The 16123-nt window shown below is 42.5% G+C and overlaps 1 protein-coding gene across 5 annotated transcripts in view; it reads right to left on the bottom strand.

Moving 5' to 3' along the window:
* The window catches only part of dpp6a (dipeptidyl-peptidase 6a), a 176713-nt gene that overhangs the window by 113619 nt on the left and 46971 nt on the right, over positions 1-16123 (bottom strand). The window contains exon 1 of one of the 5 annotated variants that reach the window (XM_031849969.1): positions 15914-16086. The exons of 3 other annotated variants lie outside the window; for them this stretch is intronic. In XM_031849969.1, coding sequence (XP_031705829.1) covers positions 15914-15964 — 51 coding nt within the window. In that variant the 5' untranslated portion in view covers positions 15965-16086. Of the gene's footprint in view, positions 1-5887; positions 11460-15913; positions 16087-16123 lie in introns of those variants that run through there. One more of the 5 variants, XM_031849964.1, reaches the window with a different exon arrangement.

The raw sequence follows: 16123 nt of genomic DNA, 5'->3' as shown, positions 1-16123 counted from the left end.
TATATATATATATATATATATCCATAATGCTTTCTAACAATAATAAGCTATAAAGACTTTTATAACTACGGTCAAGTATCATAATGCTCATTTTATATAGTGCTTACAAATAAAACTATACAGTGATATTATAAAGTATTATAGACAAGGGTGTCAGAGAAAGTGTTACCAATAATACAATATTTATTGGTAAGATTAGTATGGTTATGGCAATTAAAAGAGAGTCATCCACTTAAATAATACACACGAGTACGAGTACTGGACACATACTACTTTGAGAGAGTTATGAAAAAAGGAAATCATCTTCAATGCAAATAAAAGGCTTCATAGTGTCGGCGTTTTAGATAACACTGAGAATAGAGACATCGCTATGCTATCGTCTCTGAGCGCAATATAGAAAAACTTTTAAATTATGAGCATAGGACAATATAATATGAGAAACAGCAAATGTGTTATCTGCCTGTTGAAGGAAAAAATGATTCTCATGACTTATTCAAAGCTCTATTATACTGCAGAATAACCTATATATCCAACAGTGAATACGGACATGAAAGCATATATTATATAGAGTATATTTACTTCTCTGTTCTTCACCAGTACTATTTGTGTTATCATGAAACCCAAATCTAAAGTCGGCCAGCTTATTAAAAGAGCATTTCAGGGCTCGGCTGTCTCATAATCCATACAGAGAGAAATATCCTCTTTTCATGTGTGTGTGTGTGTGTGTGTGTGCATCTGTGTGTGTGTGTGTGTGTGTGTGTGTGTGTTTGGCTGATGGATAAAACAAAGAAGGAGAAGGTGTTTGAGCATTAATGTGCAGCAGTGGATTTATTTTACCTGATGAATGCATTCCCTCTTAATGCAAAGTGCAGGGGCCATTAGACGGCAGAATAAGTGAGATTAGTTGAGAGAGACGTAGAGAACTGTGGGAATACGTGACTCAAACCACACACACATCACTCAAACCCCCCCCCCCTCACCTATCTGTGTGCAAGAGGTCTGAATCTTAGCAATGCTAGCCAGATGTCTCCTGGGACTCATTACGAATGCGCCGATCGCACCAGAGGGAGACGGATGAAACAGAGATGTTTACGCTTGTAATGGGGTCTGTGGAGGAAAAGCAGAATCACACCACAGGGACGAAGCAGTTATGTCCAAAAGTGAAGATCTATTTCTGCTTTTTTTTGTCCGTCTTTTTCGCTGGTTTGAATGCCGTCGGAGGGTAAGTTTATGATTAATGAAGATGAAATGTGAGACGGCATTTACGGAGAGCAGAGGCCCAAGTGGGGACCCAGAGGCTTTACATAATATCACTGTCTAGAGAGAGTTGGACGGGACCAAGTGAGGTGAAAGGCTCAAATTCACATTGAACTGTGAGAGTCAACAGATAAGATCAGTAGTGGATCTTACTTCAACGATCATAAATGAAGCCCAGTACCCAGAGTAGCTGCAGATAGCATGGGGGGGGGGGGGGGGGGCTATTTGATTAGATTGTAATGAGTTGTTTCACAGGCTGGGAATCATCAGAGAGGATTTCAGACTAAGATCTCCATCAAATGTATTGACAGAGAAGGATTTATCCCCACGATGGAGAATAAGTCAAGCTCCTGCCGAACAAAGGCAATAATGACTTGTTTCAAATGCATTGTCTGTTTGAGGGACACTAATTCCTCTGCTTAGAGTCCCCACATGTAGAACAAAAACTGATCAGTAACCAGTAATCATAGGATCGGAAGTTCAAACTAATCAATCTGACATGATAATATTGTGATCCAGTGCCTCTTTCGTTTGCTGCTCCAGCATCGCTTTGGTCTCGGTGACGAGAAATTCTTTACGTTGACTGCAATTTCCGCGATTAATCAAGCGGCAACATAAACTGCAGTTCCTAAAATGGTCAATCTACACAGACCATAATGTTAAAATGCCCTACTTTACAGCAGAGATGAACATCTGGTACTCTAGTAATCCCGCTCACTGTAGGAGGGGTCGCTTTGAGTGACAGGTGGGTGTCGTACCAGGTCGCTAGTTGCTTGCTGTCTTTCTCTGCAGCATCAAGCTCCACCACCGCTCCACCTCTTCACCCATTTTCAGAGCCAAGATGGCAGAAAGCAATGGGTCACGTCAGGAGGACTATGTCCATATTTTATACGATCTCTGCAATCAATATGTATTTTCTGTCAATTCATAGTTAACTCGATGTATCTGAGAGGAGGACGAGTTTTGGCATTGGGGGACATGGTTGTATTCCAGCCAAGCAGATGTGCAACTTAAGTTTCACTCGGTTGAAAAACCTGCCACAGAAGCAAAGTGTCCTTCAGCAGGACAGCGAACCCCAACCCGCACCCAAATTACGTCTGATCCCACATTTGCCAAATGTCTAAACTACAAATATGACTGTGATCTTGGTGAGAAACTACACAGCAGAACAATAAGGCAGCAGGTGCTGGAGATGGGAGGAAAGAGTTGGGAGTAGGAGACCACGCGGCAAAAAAATGAAGGTATTTAACTCACATTTTACAATGAGTGTAGTGAAGCCAACATCTAGCATGCATTAATAAGCGACACAATATGATAACAGAGAATGTGCTGCAGTAAATGAAGGCTTTTGTTGCAGAATGAGACACTCATCTGGCATTCTTATCTGCCACTAAGAGCCGAGTGTGACGGAGAAGTGCTATGCAGGGATGGAGCAGCAGCTGAGGAGAAACGGGCGGATAAAGTTTTGAAGCGGCGAAGCGGGGCTGTGCGGCGGCCCCCGTGGGGAGGCTGAGTGAGTGAATGAGCTCTTCATCCCGGTGGGCTCTACTTCTCAACCACGCAGCATGATATAAATGTCACCTCCACCACACACTCATTAAGTCCACACAGCTGGATAGATGCCAAAGCTTGGATTGACATTAAAGAAAAAAGAAGAAGGCAGAGTAAGAGTGCTCTACAGATATACGTGTAGGTACTGTGTATATTGAATTGGTAGAGGAAGGTCAAAACAGCTCAAAAAAACTGCACCAATAAAAGAATATGCGTTGAGATTGCATGATCACAACCTTGCCCTGTGATAATCACCACACAGGCCTGTACTCACGCCTCTCTCTGTCTGACGAAGCTCCTCTTCTATCCCCCGCCACGCTCCCAGGTTGATGAATAGGGACTGTACATCATTGGTTGTATTGATTTTAGATCATGTCGGAGTTCTCTCCACCAACAAACACAAAGACAGAGCCGCAGGTCAATAAATCAACCTCATGTTATATTCATGTACACGTCAACCAGAGTTTTACCTCCTGCGGCGTACTGTACCGCACTACAGTCAGCTGTGCAACACAAGCAAGCAAGCAATCGCTGAGACACAGATGTTTGGGTATAGAGAGAACTTTAAACATGAGAGCACACATACATATATAGAAATATAATGTTTAGGTGGAGATTACTAATGACAGAACGTGCTGCCAAAACAAATGACCCTTGAATTATTATTCTATCTGAGTTATTCACACAGCAGAACTCCTGGACAAGTTATTTAAGTTGTATGTGCCTTTATTCTGACCTTTATGCTTCAGTGAGTCTCACATTTGATCAAGAGCTTTACCGCCAGGTTAATTCTCTAACTTGTCGATAACATTCTACATGCAAAGAGAGCTCAGTGCTCAGAGCGCACACAGGACAAGCAATCAACTTCCACCTCTGTACCGAGTCAAATCACTGCTCTGTCTTTGAGATTAAAGAAGCTGAAAAGATCAGAAAATGTTGCTCATTTTACAAATTCTATTGAAGTTGTTATGAGCGACACTGTTACAAATACCAGTTACTGGTCTCTAGTTGGTTAAAAGCATATCTTTAGCATGCTAGACAGCTTATTGTTAGTAACTGAAAGTTATTGTCACTACTTCAGAGATGATAACAATGACGTCACATTTCAATTTGCAGAACATCTCAGTGTTCAGCCTCCTAAAGTAGAGTTATGTCTGTTTACAACGCAAGTGCTGCAGAGGACACACTAATGATAGTGAGACTGCTCAACTCTTTTATTACAGTTAATGTTGGAGTATAATGTCCACGGAAAACACAGAGTCAATTTGTTTCATTTCTACAGATAGCAGCCTGTTGGAGGTGTGTTATATTTCCATTGACATTGTCATCCTACCCGGCCTGTCCGACAGTTTCTCAACGGAACGATGATCAAGCTCTTTGGCAAGCTCCAACACCAGCCAAACACTGAAGCACGGAGTTTTGAGTTTATTTTGCAGACAGAAATGACAGCAGATACAAAAACATCCGATGCTCAAGTCAGACCCACAGATTAGCACGTAAAAGCGTAACGCAACACTTAGTTCCAAACATCAAATACACTTAAATCAAGCTACTAGACACAACATGCATTCCAAAGTTATCTACCTCGAATATTTCACGTGTATTGCTTTCAGCTTTTTGGCTTTTGTGATAAACCACTAAACCAGGCCGAGCATTGCATAGTCAAAAGTGGCACTAGATTAAGGCTACAACCAGCAGCTTCCTTCTCCTGAAATTAAACAATCTAGTGCAGCGAGACAGCAATCTCAACTCGCTGGCTGATTTCTTCAGTATTCCCATCTCACCAGGGAGACCCTGATCCATAGTCACCCCACACTAGTCTCTGACTCAATACAGTCCATTCTTGTTTTCTGGTCGTCAAATGGAGCAAGGAACCTGGACTTGTCCAGACCATACTTAAAAGCTGATTTTGGGGGCAAAAACCAAATACCAGAAGACTGCTGAGAGAAACAACAGCAGACAGCAGAGGGACAATGGCATCCATCGATCTGAAATCCACCTAATCTAGAAGATCTATCCATCATCTGTAACCACTAATCCTTTACAGGGTTATAGGGGGCTGGAGCCAATCCCACATTGGACAGGTCGCCAGGCAAGTGATCTAGAAGATTAGGATCTTCTAGATCACTTGCCTGGCGACCATATGGAGATACAATGATATTTAGAGTACCTCTCCTCTTTTCTGTATTGCTGTTTTGCTATCTCAGATGTGAAGACTCTATTGCTCAGTTTGCAGATGGAACCTTGTGATTCAAAGTCACACTTGGGCCTTAAATACCACTTATAATAATGATGGCAAGGATTCAAAAAGGTCAACGTATTCACAACAACAGACTGTTTTATAATATCTGGAGTAAACAGACTAATAAAAACAGCCCCATAAAAGCTCTTTGCCGTGAGTTACTGTTTCAGCACCACGGACAGCGACAACAGCGGGCGACTCCAGCGTGCGTCACTGTTTCAGCACCACGGACAGCGCCACATGTCTGCTCGTCCGACCCGAACACTTGGCAGCGGTTTCAGTCTCAGGCAGGTGCTTTGGACAACAAACACGGATTATAATACCAAGGTGACCCTGCAGAACTGGATGACATTCAACTCACAAACAGTTTAACATAAATATTTACAGATATTGAGCATATATTTGGAGAAACAAAAACAAGAAAAACCACCCAAAAGAGAGATAATAAGGCGGATCCTGGGGAATGTTGGATGACATGATTTAAACGTTAGTGCCACTCATTCCAAGCTAGACTTAAACAGCATCGGGACACGTGCAAATGCAGCGCACGATCAGCGTCTAAACGTGCCGCTTTACAAGAGACGCAACTCACGCGTCACTGATTGACAGACAGGCCAACCAATTGATGCATTGACGCACAAGTTTGCCAAGTTTGCCTTTAAAATTGGGGAGTTGTAATGAACAGCATAGGGGCATTAAGCAGACCCGTTCTTTCGTATACGTTTAACATGAATACGGCTATATCGTGCTATTCCAGAGTCGATCACTGCGTAAAACTAGTTGGTCCCAACATGAAACCGGACAAGCAAGAGGTCACGGCAGCTTTAAGTTTCTTACGTCCTCGTCCTCGCACTGCTGGCGGTACTGAAGCCGGGGTCGCTGGCTCTCCGCCGCCCTCTCCCCGTCCACACCTTGCCCGAGGAGATGGCTCTCCTCCGGAGGGTTGGGGAAGGATTTGTTTGTGTCGATCTTGCCGGTTAATCTCTGATACAGTGACGCCATGTTGACTGTTTGTCACACAAAAAAAGTCTCTCAATAAATGCAACAACAAAAAAAGTCCAAGTCAGAGGAGGTCAATGAGGACGGGATGAGGTAGTGCGATTAGACGATGCTCTAGTTCAGCTGGAGAAAAACAAAGACTCCAAGCTGTGTTCAGGATTCAGATCACGTACTTACAGGCTCGCTGGTCGGCTTTCACCGATGCTGCAGCGACGCGGCTTCCACACTTTCACAACGTGATGCAAAAAATAAAATAAAAACAACGGAGTGCGGGTTACTGGAGAGACCGGTAAAAGCTGTCAGGATCCGGACCCGTAAAACGGAGAAAGCCAGCCTCAGTGAGATCCCAACTCCCTCTTCCCCTTCCCTCGTGGCAGGAAAGAAAGTGACCGCTGATAAACGTCCGGGGACTAATAGGTCTTTGCATTACAAATGAGCACAGAGATCTGCAGATGTGCCCGAACAGCTGCGAGCGACGCAACGCCACATTAACAGATCAGATATCAGAGGTTCGCGGTCGAAACTTATCATGAGTTTGCAGATAGAGAGGAGCTCAAGTATCTCTATTAGTGTCTCATCAGTGCCTCCGTTCGGGTCGACAGATGTGTGGTGCGGAGAACAAGAGTGCCCCCATGTGGAGAAAGAAAAAGAGGATAAAGTTGACTGACAGGCATGGCACATTTTAAAGGAGAGGTATTATGCACCATTAACTGTAGGAAATACAAATATCTTGTTTTTCTCTCCAGGTTTCATGTGACAGATGACAAGTGATACTCATTTGTTTTCCATTTGAAGGTAACTTGCTGTTTTCTTTTCCTAATTCCACTAATTCAGTAGGTTACTGGTGGGGATTTACAGTAAGGACAATATATAATACATGCAGTCAGGCGTAAATAGGTCAAAATGAATTAAAATGAAGAGCCAAATGAAGTGTTGCTGCAACCTTAAAACTTCCATTCATTTTAAACCTTTGAGCTATATGGTGCGCAGCATGAATAGGGTTGCAACAGATGCTTATCTTCAGCATCAATAATCTTCCCATTGTCTGTTTTGTTTGAAAATGTATCTAGAATTGCAGAACCCAAGAGGAAGTCATCAAATTATTTGTTTTATCTGACCAAAGATTTAAAAAAAAGTTTACTGTCAAATATGACAAAGAAAAGCATCAAATCCTCATATATGAGGAGCTTGAACTGCTGAGTGTTCAGCATTTTTGCTGGAAAAAGGACTAAAATAATTTAAAGAAATAGTAAAATAGTTGATCAACCATTTCATCTTTGTGTGGAAATGAGTAACGGCAAACTATTGTTACATTGGAGTTTCCAGACATTAAAAGCATGATGCTAAAGCACGGACTAGAGTCCAGATACAGATACAAGGCAAATGATAATACTTCACACATTCAAAAGACAGAAAGAAAATAAAGAAAACAGCTGACGGAGTCACCAGATGGCCTGATGCCACATCATTCATATGTATTTGTAATCCCATCAGAAGGAGAGTCATTTTATACACAACAGAATTTGTAATGTGATTTGATGTTGTATGGCCTCCGTGTACCTAACAAGCTGAGCATGCTGGGAGTTGAGCCTCTCAGAGTTAAAAACGTAGAACAAGTCATTCACTCATCACAAATAACAGACACGTCCCAGGAACAGACGCAGCTACTTTGTGGAGAAGCTTAAAGCAAAGATCCTCCTCCTATACATCCCCAGCCTACCTACAGCCAAACATCTCACATCTGCTCAGATTTACCTTTCAATCAAGCCGACTTCCTAAACAGATTAAAACACACCCTATACCGCTGCATGGTGCGATTACTCAGCTGCAAACCCACAAATACAGATAGCGCAGACTCCAGCTCTGCCGTGCTTCTGCAAAATATTTTAACATTGATTTCCAAGAAAGGTTTCATGAGGGAAAGGGGGAATAAATACTGCCATGTGTTTCTGCACATCAAATCCATCTCAGACTCTGGCAAATGCAATTTAATTTTCCAGGCACTGTAGTGATGTGATTAAGAAGAAGGGGAAAAAAGGCTGGGTAGCAAGATTCGTCAAACTGCAGAAAATCCTGAGAGTACTGATGCAGTACATTTTAAGGTGGACTGAATATGTGGGTGAACATCTTCAAACTGATGTTAATAATGTAAAAAATAAAAAGGTAACTCACTTCCTGGACCAGCAGTGCGGTCTGTCTGGGCCCTCCTGCTAAATCACCTTATTAGATTACCCCATCATATCGATTGAGGTCATAGGAAGCACTAGACAAGATTCTTCCCTATGCTTCCCTATGAAGAGTTAAATGCAGCAGACTGAGGATCTCTGACGCCTGAGCACCTCAGCCCTGCAGCTGCAGAGGGAAGAGCTGTGTGGTTTAATCCCTGCCGGAGTCTTCCGTTTGTGGGGAAGGACGGGCTGATATCAGCCGAGTGGGGCCGACCTCCAGAGGACAAAGGCAGCAGAAGAAGTGGGCATACTGACAACAACCACTATGCACTTCATACAGAAGCACCTGATCTCAAAACAGGACAAACAGAGAATTCAGAATATCTCCAGCTGAATGTTGTTTGCACACAGTTCTCATTGTGTTGCCATGTAATAGTAATAGTAAGAGACAATAACTACAACTCAAACACACTCAGATATCCAGTAGTTCAATTCGGAGCAGTGGACAAAGGCTGCCATCTGGTGGATGAATGCAGCTTCATTTGTGTGTATTTACTTCTGAGTAAAAAAAGATCGCTGTGCTGCTGAACAAAAAACATCAGTGTTGCAAATGTCATGCTAAAATTGTACGCACGGCCATGAGTCAAGTGCATCTCTTTCCGTTCACGTGTTGTGACGGTTTCTCACGTCACGCCGCTGTGCCAGAGCTGTACTCTTCAAGCCCCGTGTGCCTCCCAGGACAGGAACTACTTCGGAGGCGGCGGTCACTAAATCCTTTCCTCCATCATGAATTGAAGGTGGTGCGGAGGAAGCTGCCACAGAGAGGTAGCAGACGGAGCTGTCGGGTCACTGGCTGCAGTAGAAGTTGTGCTACTGCCGGCAGATTTGAAGTTATGGGGCAGCCAGACAGCAATTAATGTGGCTGAAGGGAGGCGGTCAATCATCCTGACAAGCATTAAGTTACATGAGTTAAACCAGAGGATCGATATCTTTGATGTCGGCGGCGTCAGAAAAATGCTGATGATTTAAGGAGAACAAGATTTAAAGGCTCATTTCAACCAAGTTGAAAGAAAGCATGCTGTATTTGCTTTAACTACACCACAAGTAGCTTTAAGTCATCTTATTCCACACCGTTTATCTGTCTGTTCCAACTCTTTGAATTATTATTATGTTTACACTGAGTGAAATATTCCAAACCAAGAATCCATGTTTCTTATGTTTGCACTATTCCAGTAAGTGGCGATATTCATGACGTCCTAATTATACTCGACTGGCATTTTAAAATGAAATCAAGTTATGCGGGTCTGGTACAACAATGTTAGGATGCACAGGACAAGAATATTGCATCGCTACTTTTCAAGGGTTTGGCTGCTGTCATTCACAGACACATGGGCATTTATTATACTAAACCCTCGGAACAATTAATATAATATTAATAGTTAGATGCCCTCTCAGGGCGGACAGGACTGTGGTGGATGGGTGCAGTCTGGACAAATGAAACCCAGACTGTGGGTGCTTGGGTGAACTGCTCCTTAAAATAAATAAAAAAATAAATAAGGGAAGTCATATGGTGTCGCCTCTCTCATTACAGGGACGGTGTGTAAGATTTGATGCCATCTAGTGGTGATGTTGCAGATTGCAACCAATGGAAAAAAACAACTAAATCCTACACTCTGGCCTTTTAAATGCACACATACTACTTGAGTTAATTAATCCACCAGGGAAACTTAAAAGATAGAAAAGAGAGGGGAACTATACGTTTGGTAAAAGGCAAGTTTGACCTCGCATAATAAGAGGAATCCTCCTGTTGAAGCTGTGAAGGGAGCAGGCGTTCACAGTGGGATCAAAGGTTCAGGTGAGAGAGAAAAATAAATAAATAAAAGAGCGAGAACTCATGAATTCATACCGTGGTGTCACATTTCTCTGCTGTGGTCCGTTTCTCACTGAGAATACTATCATCAACCTCCACCTTCAATCCCGAGCTTCACAGAGGGTGAGGATCTATCTGGCCATTACCCGGGATACTTGGGTCTGTTGGACTTCTACTTTATGACAAGAGAACCCAATTTGCAGCTGCAGTCGTTTTACACACCTGTACATCTGTCCCTAAGTATTGCCGGGATGTCACAGCACCAATTTAAAATGCGGTAGGGTATAAGTCTCACATTCTCAGTGCCAGCCTAGGTTTCAGCTTCACATTAAAAGCCTTTTCGCTTCTTCTATATATGTGTGTGTGTGTGTGTGTGTGTGTGTGTGTGTGGCCACTGGCTATAGAGGCTTGTTTTGAATGACAGGAAGAGATTGAAGGTGCTGGAGCTTGACGCCGTTGGACTTAAAATTAAATGGCCAAATTAATAGGTGCTGTCACTTGCTGCTGTGAAACCACCTACCCGCCTCAACACCAATGCAACGAGTACCTTTTTTTTTGATGGACACCTCCATCTGCCCAATGCCACCGCGCCGAATCTCTCACAAAAAACATTTGGGAAATGACAAATAGCAAGAGGGGGGGAAAGTTTTGACAAATCGTATTTTACGCATTCTGCAGTTTTATGACGGGTCTGTATCAAGTGAGGAATTTTCTGGCAAAGTGACGTGAAGCATGGCAAATTGAGTCCCAATCCCATTTGAAATGGGCCTGATAAAGTCACCAGGAAATGTAGAGGGCTAGAGTGAGCGGGGAGGAGGGCTGAAGGGGAGAAATAGAAAAAGAGCCTGGTGTTGAGATCGGGAGTGAACGCAACGGTGGGCGAAACATCAAGCACATACAGTATAAAGTGTAAGAGGCACAAGGGTAATTTGCAGATGCATAGCTAGGAAAATAAACTGCATTTCAGTTATCGCAGCTTCTCTGTTGACTTGGATCCTATTTCCCAAACGGGGAAAGCAGAATAATTCCACGTATGGTGGAGATGGCGGTCCGAGTAAGAAAAGTCTGAGGGTTGATTTGTCTTTCAGGCAACAAATCCACTTCGCAGGGACTATAAGAGTCCAAAAGCTCCAAAAGTCCCTAAACCTAGCAAAAAAAAACACTGACAGCCCGGCCCTTCAGGCCTGCCTCCAAAGACACTCCCCCTCCAAATGATCATTATGTTCGTAAACAATGACCATGGCTATTGTCAGTACTCACAGCTGTCAAGCTAGCAGCTTGTGGACGAATCCGGTGATGCGCAATGAGTGCACAGGCAGAGAGACACGCCGGTAGGGAGACAGGCTTATTACAGTCCTGTGGAAGCCACAGATACCAGATTATTTATTTTTGTCAGAGCATTTGATTCATTGATTGTTGTCCGAATGTAAAAAAACAGAAAATCAAAACAAAAAAAAGAATTCTAAAATGCATTATCCACACTAGCTTTTCTAAATGTTAGGATGCTAATATGCTAAGCTAAGGTGGTGGCATGCTAAACATCTGCATTATTGGGAGAATGTTAGCATGGTGATGTTAGCATTTAGCTCAAAGTAAGCCTCACTGAGACATTAACGTGACTGCAGACCCTTAGTCTCGTCTCAACATGCAGTTTTCCCGGTTTCATTTTGCCCTAGTGCAGCTTTAAGCTTGTTGAAATCATCTTAATCCACAGAGCCAGATCATGTTTACACTGAGATTTGATTTTCAACTTCAAGATGCTTTATTAATGCACATTTATCTCAAATTTGGTCTGAAATAGAGTATCTTTAAAACAGTTTAAATTTAAGTTATGTAGGTTAGTTAGGTTTGATCAATGTTTGGCAGCTCAGCATGAACCCACCAGTGCTCTTGCTTATGAAAAGAGGATTTAATACTGTCCAGTCACTTCATAGAAAGAAATATCAGGTGAAAAGCATTACAGAACACTTAGAATGCCGGCGCCTGCTTGCAGCTCTCTCACTTATTACTCCATTGTTTCTCTTGTTTTGCTTCAAGTACTGCAGACTGCAGCATGACACGCACCTCGAGTCCTCTGTTTATTTGTACCTCCAGATGTACTCAAATCACAACTGTGAGGTTATGAGGTTTACAGGTAAGGTATGACCAGGTGAAGAACAATAACAGAAGTTAGATCAGAGAGAAAGGGAAATGAACAAAGAGTGCAAAGAAGAAAAGAAAAGTCTAAGAAGGGAAAGAGGGGGCGGGAAAAATGGAAAGTTTACATACATTTTCCTCACCTGTACTGCTGGCATTTAAACCTGTCACACACGTAGAGTACACACACACACACACACACACACCTCGAGTGTATGATGGAGCTTTATTATTACTACAACAAGCTGCTGGCATTATCTGATGGCTTTTTAATTTGTTTTACTTGAGGATTCGAGTCACATTTTTGACTTGATGCCAAGTGAACTGGCCAGAACGCGTTAGCCAAGACACAAAAAAATCTATACATTCAATTCCACATTAGTGATTTCTCCACTCAGCTTTTTTCTGCTTGGTATTCTGGCTGGAAAAGTGAAAAGGTTGCATGAATGGCTAAAAAAAAAAAAAAAAATAGAAAACTGTGGATTTAAAGTAATTATTGATTTATTTGAAGAGAAGTAGGACTTAAATGCCACAGAGGAGCGGCTCCAGAGACAAATGTCCGCAGAGAAAATCACTTATTCATATTCCAGCCTTTGCTGTGTGTTGCAGTCAATCATCTGTCATTTCAGAAAGAATCAATACTAAATCTCGCCTTTTTTGTAATAAATCCCCCCTTTTTTACAGAACTAATCTGCCACATAGCACAGAAGTATTTCTTCACGTTGTATGAAACCTGAGAGGAATTTTTAAGGTAAACCAATTCAAGTGTTTTTTCCAATAACATTTGTGTCAAAATGCCATTGAAATACATTCCTGCACTCTGCTACACCTCCCCGCTCCTTACTTGGCACGTACGTAAAGCATCTCTAGTGTTTAAAGTGAAGATTTTCCATCAAGGATAATAGTTCATGAGCTGGAAACCATTATAATGTAACGGAGGGGTTGGAATTAGGCACATTAGCTGGGAAATGAGACATCTTAACATTGAGTAGTGATGTGTGGCTTCTGCCCGGGGAGGTATGAGGGGGAAAGTGGGGGAGCTTTGTGTTAAATCTGGGACATCTAAACCCCCAGACAGGCCCGGCTGCTGCTACTGGAAATATGAATCATCCGATGTGCGAGTATCAAAGGGCTCACCCGGGGCACCCGGGGCCCCCGGGACCAGAGAGAGGAGAGCACTGGATCCAGTACATCACTGTTAAAGTGCACTGGTGGTGACTAGTGGATGAAACGTCCTGAGACCGGGGGGATTCAAACTGAAAGGCAACACAGAGAGAGGATGGGAGGGTGAGGCCTGTCAAGATATGAAGCAGCATGACGCTGGAGGGCAAGGATTTCATTTTTACTTTTTTGTTTTATTCTGTGTCACTGAATCGAGGAAAAAAAAAATGATTTTGACTATGATCTACAATGCCAACTGTAAAAGAATGCACTGCCCTTTTCTAAACTATACCCGTTGCTGATATCAGATATTAGCATTAATAGGACAACTGCAGCTGAGATATACACCTCTACTTTAAGAAAGAGCCCACTCGTGATCATTTGTAGCAGACATTAGTAAATAAACCGGGTCCTCTTTTAAAGGAGACGTATCATGCTCATTTTTAGGTTCATACTTGCATTCTGGATTCCTACTAGAACATGTTTACATTCGCTAATGTTGAATAAACACATTACTTTTCTCATCCTGTCTGTCTGAATACACCCGTATTCACGCTCTGTCCTTAACGCTCCGTTTTAGCTCCTGTCTCTTGAAGCCCCCCCTCCTGAAAAAGCTACGTCTGCTCTGATTGGCTTGTGAGAAAAGTATGGCGCACCTTTGCAAAGGTACTTTTCAAGCTGTAAAGATATTCAGATTGAGCCAAATTTGAATATGTTTTCTGATCCAGACAGCCCACAAAAAGCTGACTGGGTTGTCTTATTTCACGGTCTGTGGGTTGGTAGGTACTCTGGATACCCAAATGTACAGTCACAAGCACTGGAAAAGAGTACAGATTGACTACATTTACATAAACAGAATAATGCACCAATGGCCAACATTTTCAGTGGTGCAAAAAAATCCATAATACTTCCCTGATTTGACAACTCACATATAAATAATTCTGTTTATTTGAGCAATGTGCTGATTATGTAAAGTCAACCATGAAAATCTGTGATTTTCTACATTAAAGCGGACTTCCTAAATGTTGCCTCGCAGGAACTCGACAGCGAATAAGGCCGTGGTGTTTGTTGCCTGCTGTTTATCTGAATCAGCCATTGCGTAACAGGGAGAACACACCAGCTTTGAAGCAGCTCATGCTTGATTTCCTTGAAATAGAAATATGATGGGAAATGTGTTAATTCAAAAGGGAATTTAATAAAAAATATTTTAATGGCTATAGATATATAAAGAAAGATTGGACAGATTTCCCCCTGGGGATGAAGAAAGTATCTATCTATCTATTACAATTTCTTAATGGCAGAAAATGGGGTTGTCTTCTGTGATTTACAGAACAACTTTTATCAATTAAGAATAGATTGATACAACCTTTAACTTCATATTTCATATAGTTGTAGGCTTCACCAAACCCAGACCAGTGTTGCCAACGCTTTTCCAATGAAAGTAGCGAGCAGCACTAGCTCACAACGTTGCTAAATCTAGTAAGAAAGTTGCAACACCCTCAAACACACTCCCCCAAAATGATCATAATGAACGTAAACAATGAACATGGCTGTTGTTAGTACTCACAGATGTCAAGCATCTTTGTCAGTGTATCTTTTTTATTGATTTCAGTCGAGAAGAAATGAGGATTTCAACAAATATAACAAAAAAAATATTTTTGATGATGATTACCACGCCTGATCTGAGCATTTGCAATTAACTACAGTTCAAAAAACATCAGTAGGAGTTGACTTTTGCATATCCCATCCTCCTCCCCTCCCAACCCCCATGAGTAGTCATTCTCACTTTTTATGCTATGCCACTTGCTATGGGCAATGCATATTTATATGTATGCTTTTGCATTGCAGTGAGTACAGCCTACATGGCTTAAGATGACACACAAAAAGCACAAACGCCGTTGTTGTTGGAGACTAAATGACTTACAAATCGTTGTGTTATTCATACAATTTGGTGAGACCGGGCAGGTCATCCCCAAACAAGCGCACATGAGCGCTAAAAGAGTCACTTCTGGCCTGAGCCACTTTCTATCAGAGCCACTGATGTGACAGTGTTAATAGCTTTCCAAGGGTTCAAATGAAGGGGGCAGATGAAGTGGATAGAAAGATGTGCAGAGAAAGGCTGATTTAAGGAGACATGTGGAGAGCCTGATCAAACGTCTACCTTTGCCAAGTCGCCTTGAGAGATGGTGAGTGAGGTATGAAGGAGAGCTCCGGGGACAGCGCTGGCCCTTCAGGGAAAAAAGAAACCCCTCTGTCACTTTACCAAGACACTTACAGTCCAGTCCACCCGGCTGGCTACTCATCTACCCTGAGAGAAGGGCCATGATGTATACTATATATCTCCATCAGAATGAGAGTGTTATTATGTTAATGGCAACAAGTGAGCTACAATATGACAAAACAGCAGGGAAACAAGCCTGTTTAGAGTGAATTAGCTTCATGCAAACCCCATGGGCTAAACACTAAGCTGCAGTCACAGCGACAGAGCCGGCTCAACAGTATGCACACTACAGTATGATCGCAGCTTACCATTTTAGAGGTGGTGGTATCGATCTGATGGGTGGCAATTAGCATCGACATGGCTGAAGTGGCAACAAAAGCTCCTCCAACACTCTTCTTCTTGTCTCCTTTTCCCCAGTACAGATAAGTCCTCTGGACAAGTGCTGAATGAGTGAGAGGCTTCCCCCTCAAGTAGGAGGATTAGTGGAGCCCTCTTCCTCGAGCCCGAGACCCAACCCC

The sequence above is a fragment of the Anarrhichthys ocellatus genome, unplaced genomic scaffold, assembly GCF_004355925.1.
Source record: "Anarrhichthys ocellatus isolate YVR2014 unplaced genomic scaffold, GSC_Weel_1.0 scaffold10, whole genome shotgun sequence".
In the NCBI taxonomy this organism is placed as follows: domain Eukaryota; kingdom Metazoa; phylum Chordata; class Actinopteri; order Perciformes; family Anarhichadidae; genus Anarrhichthys; species Anarrhichthys ocellatus.
This window is presented reverse-complemented; position numbering and strand designations above follow the sequence as displayed.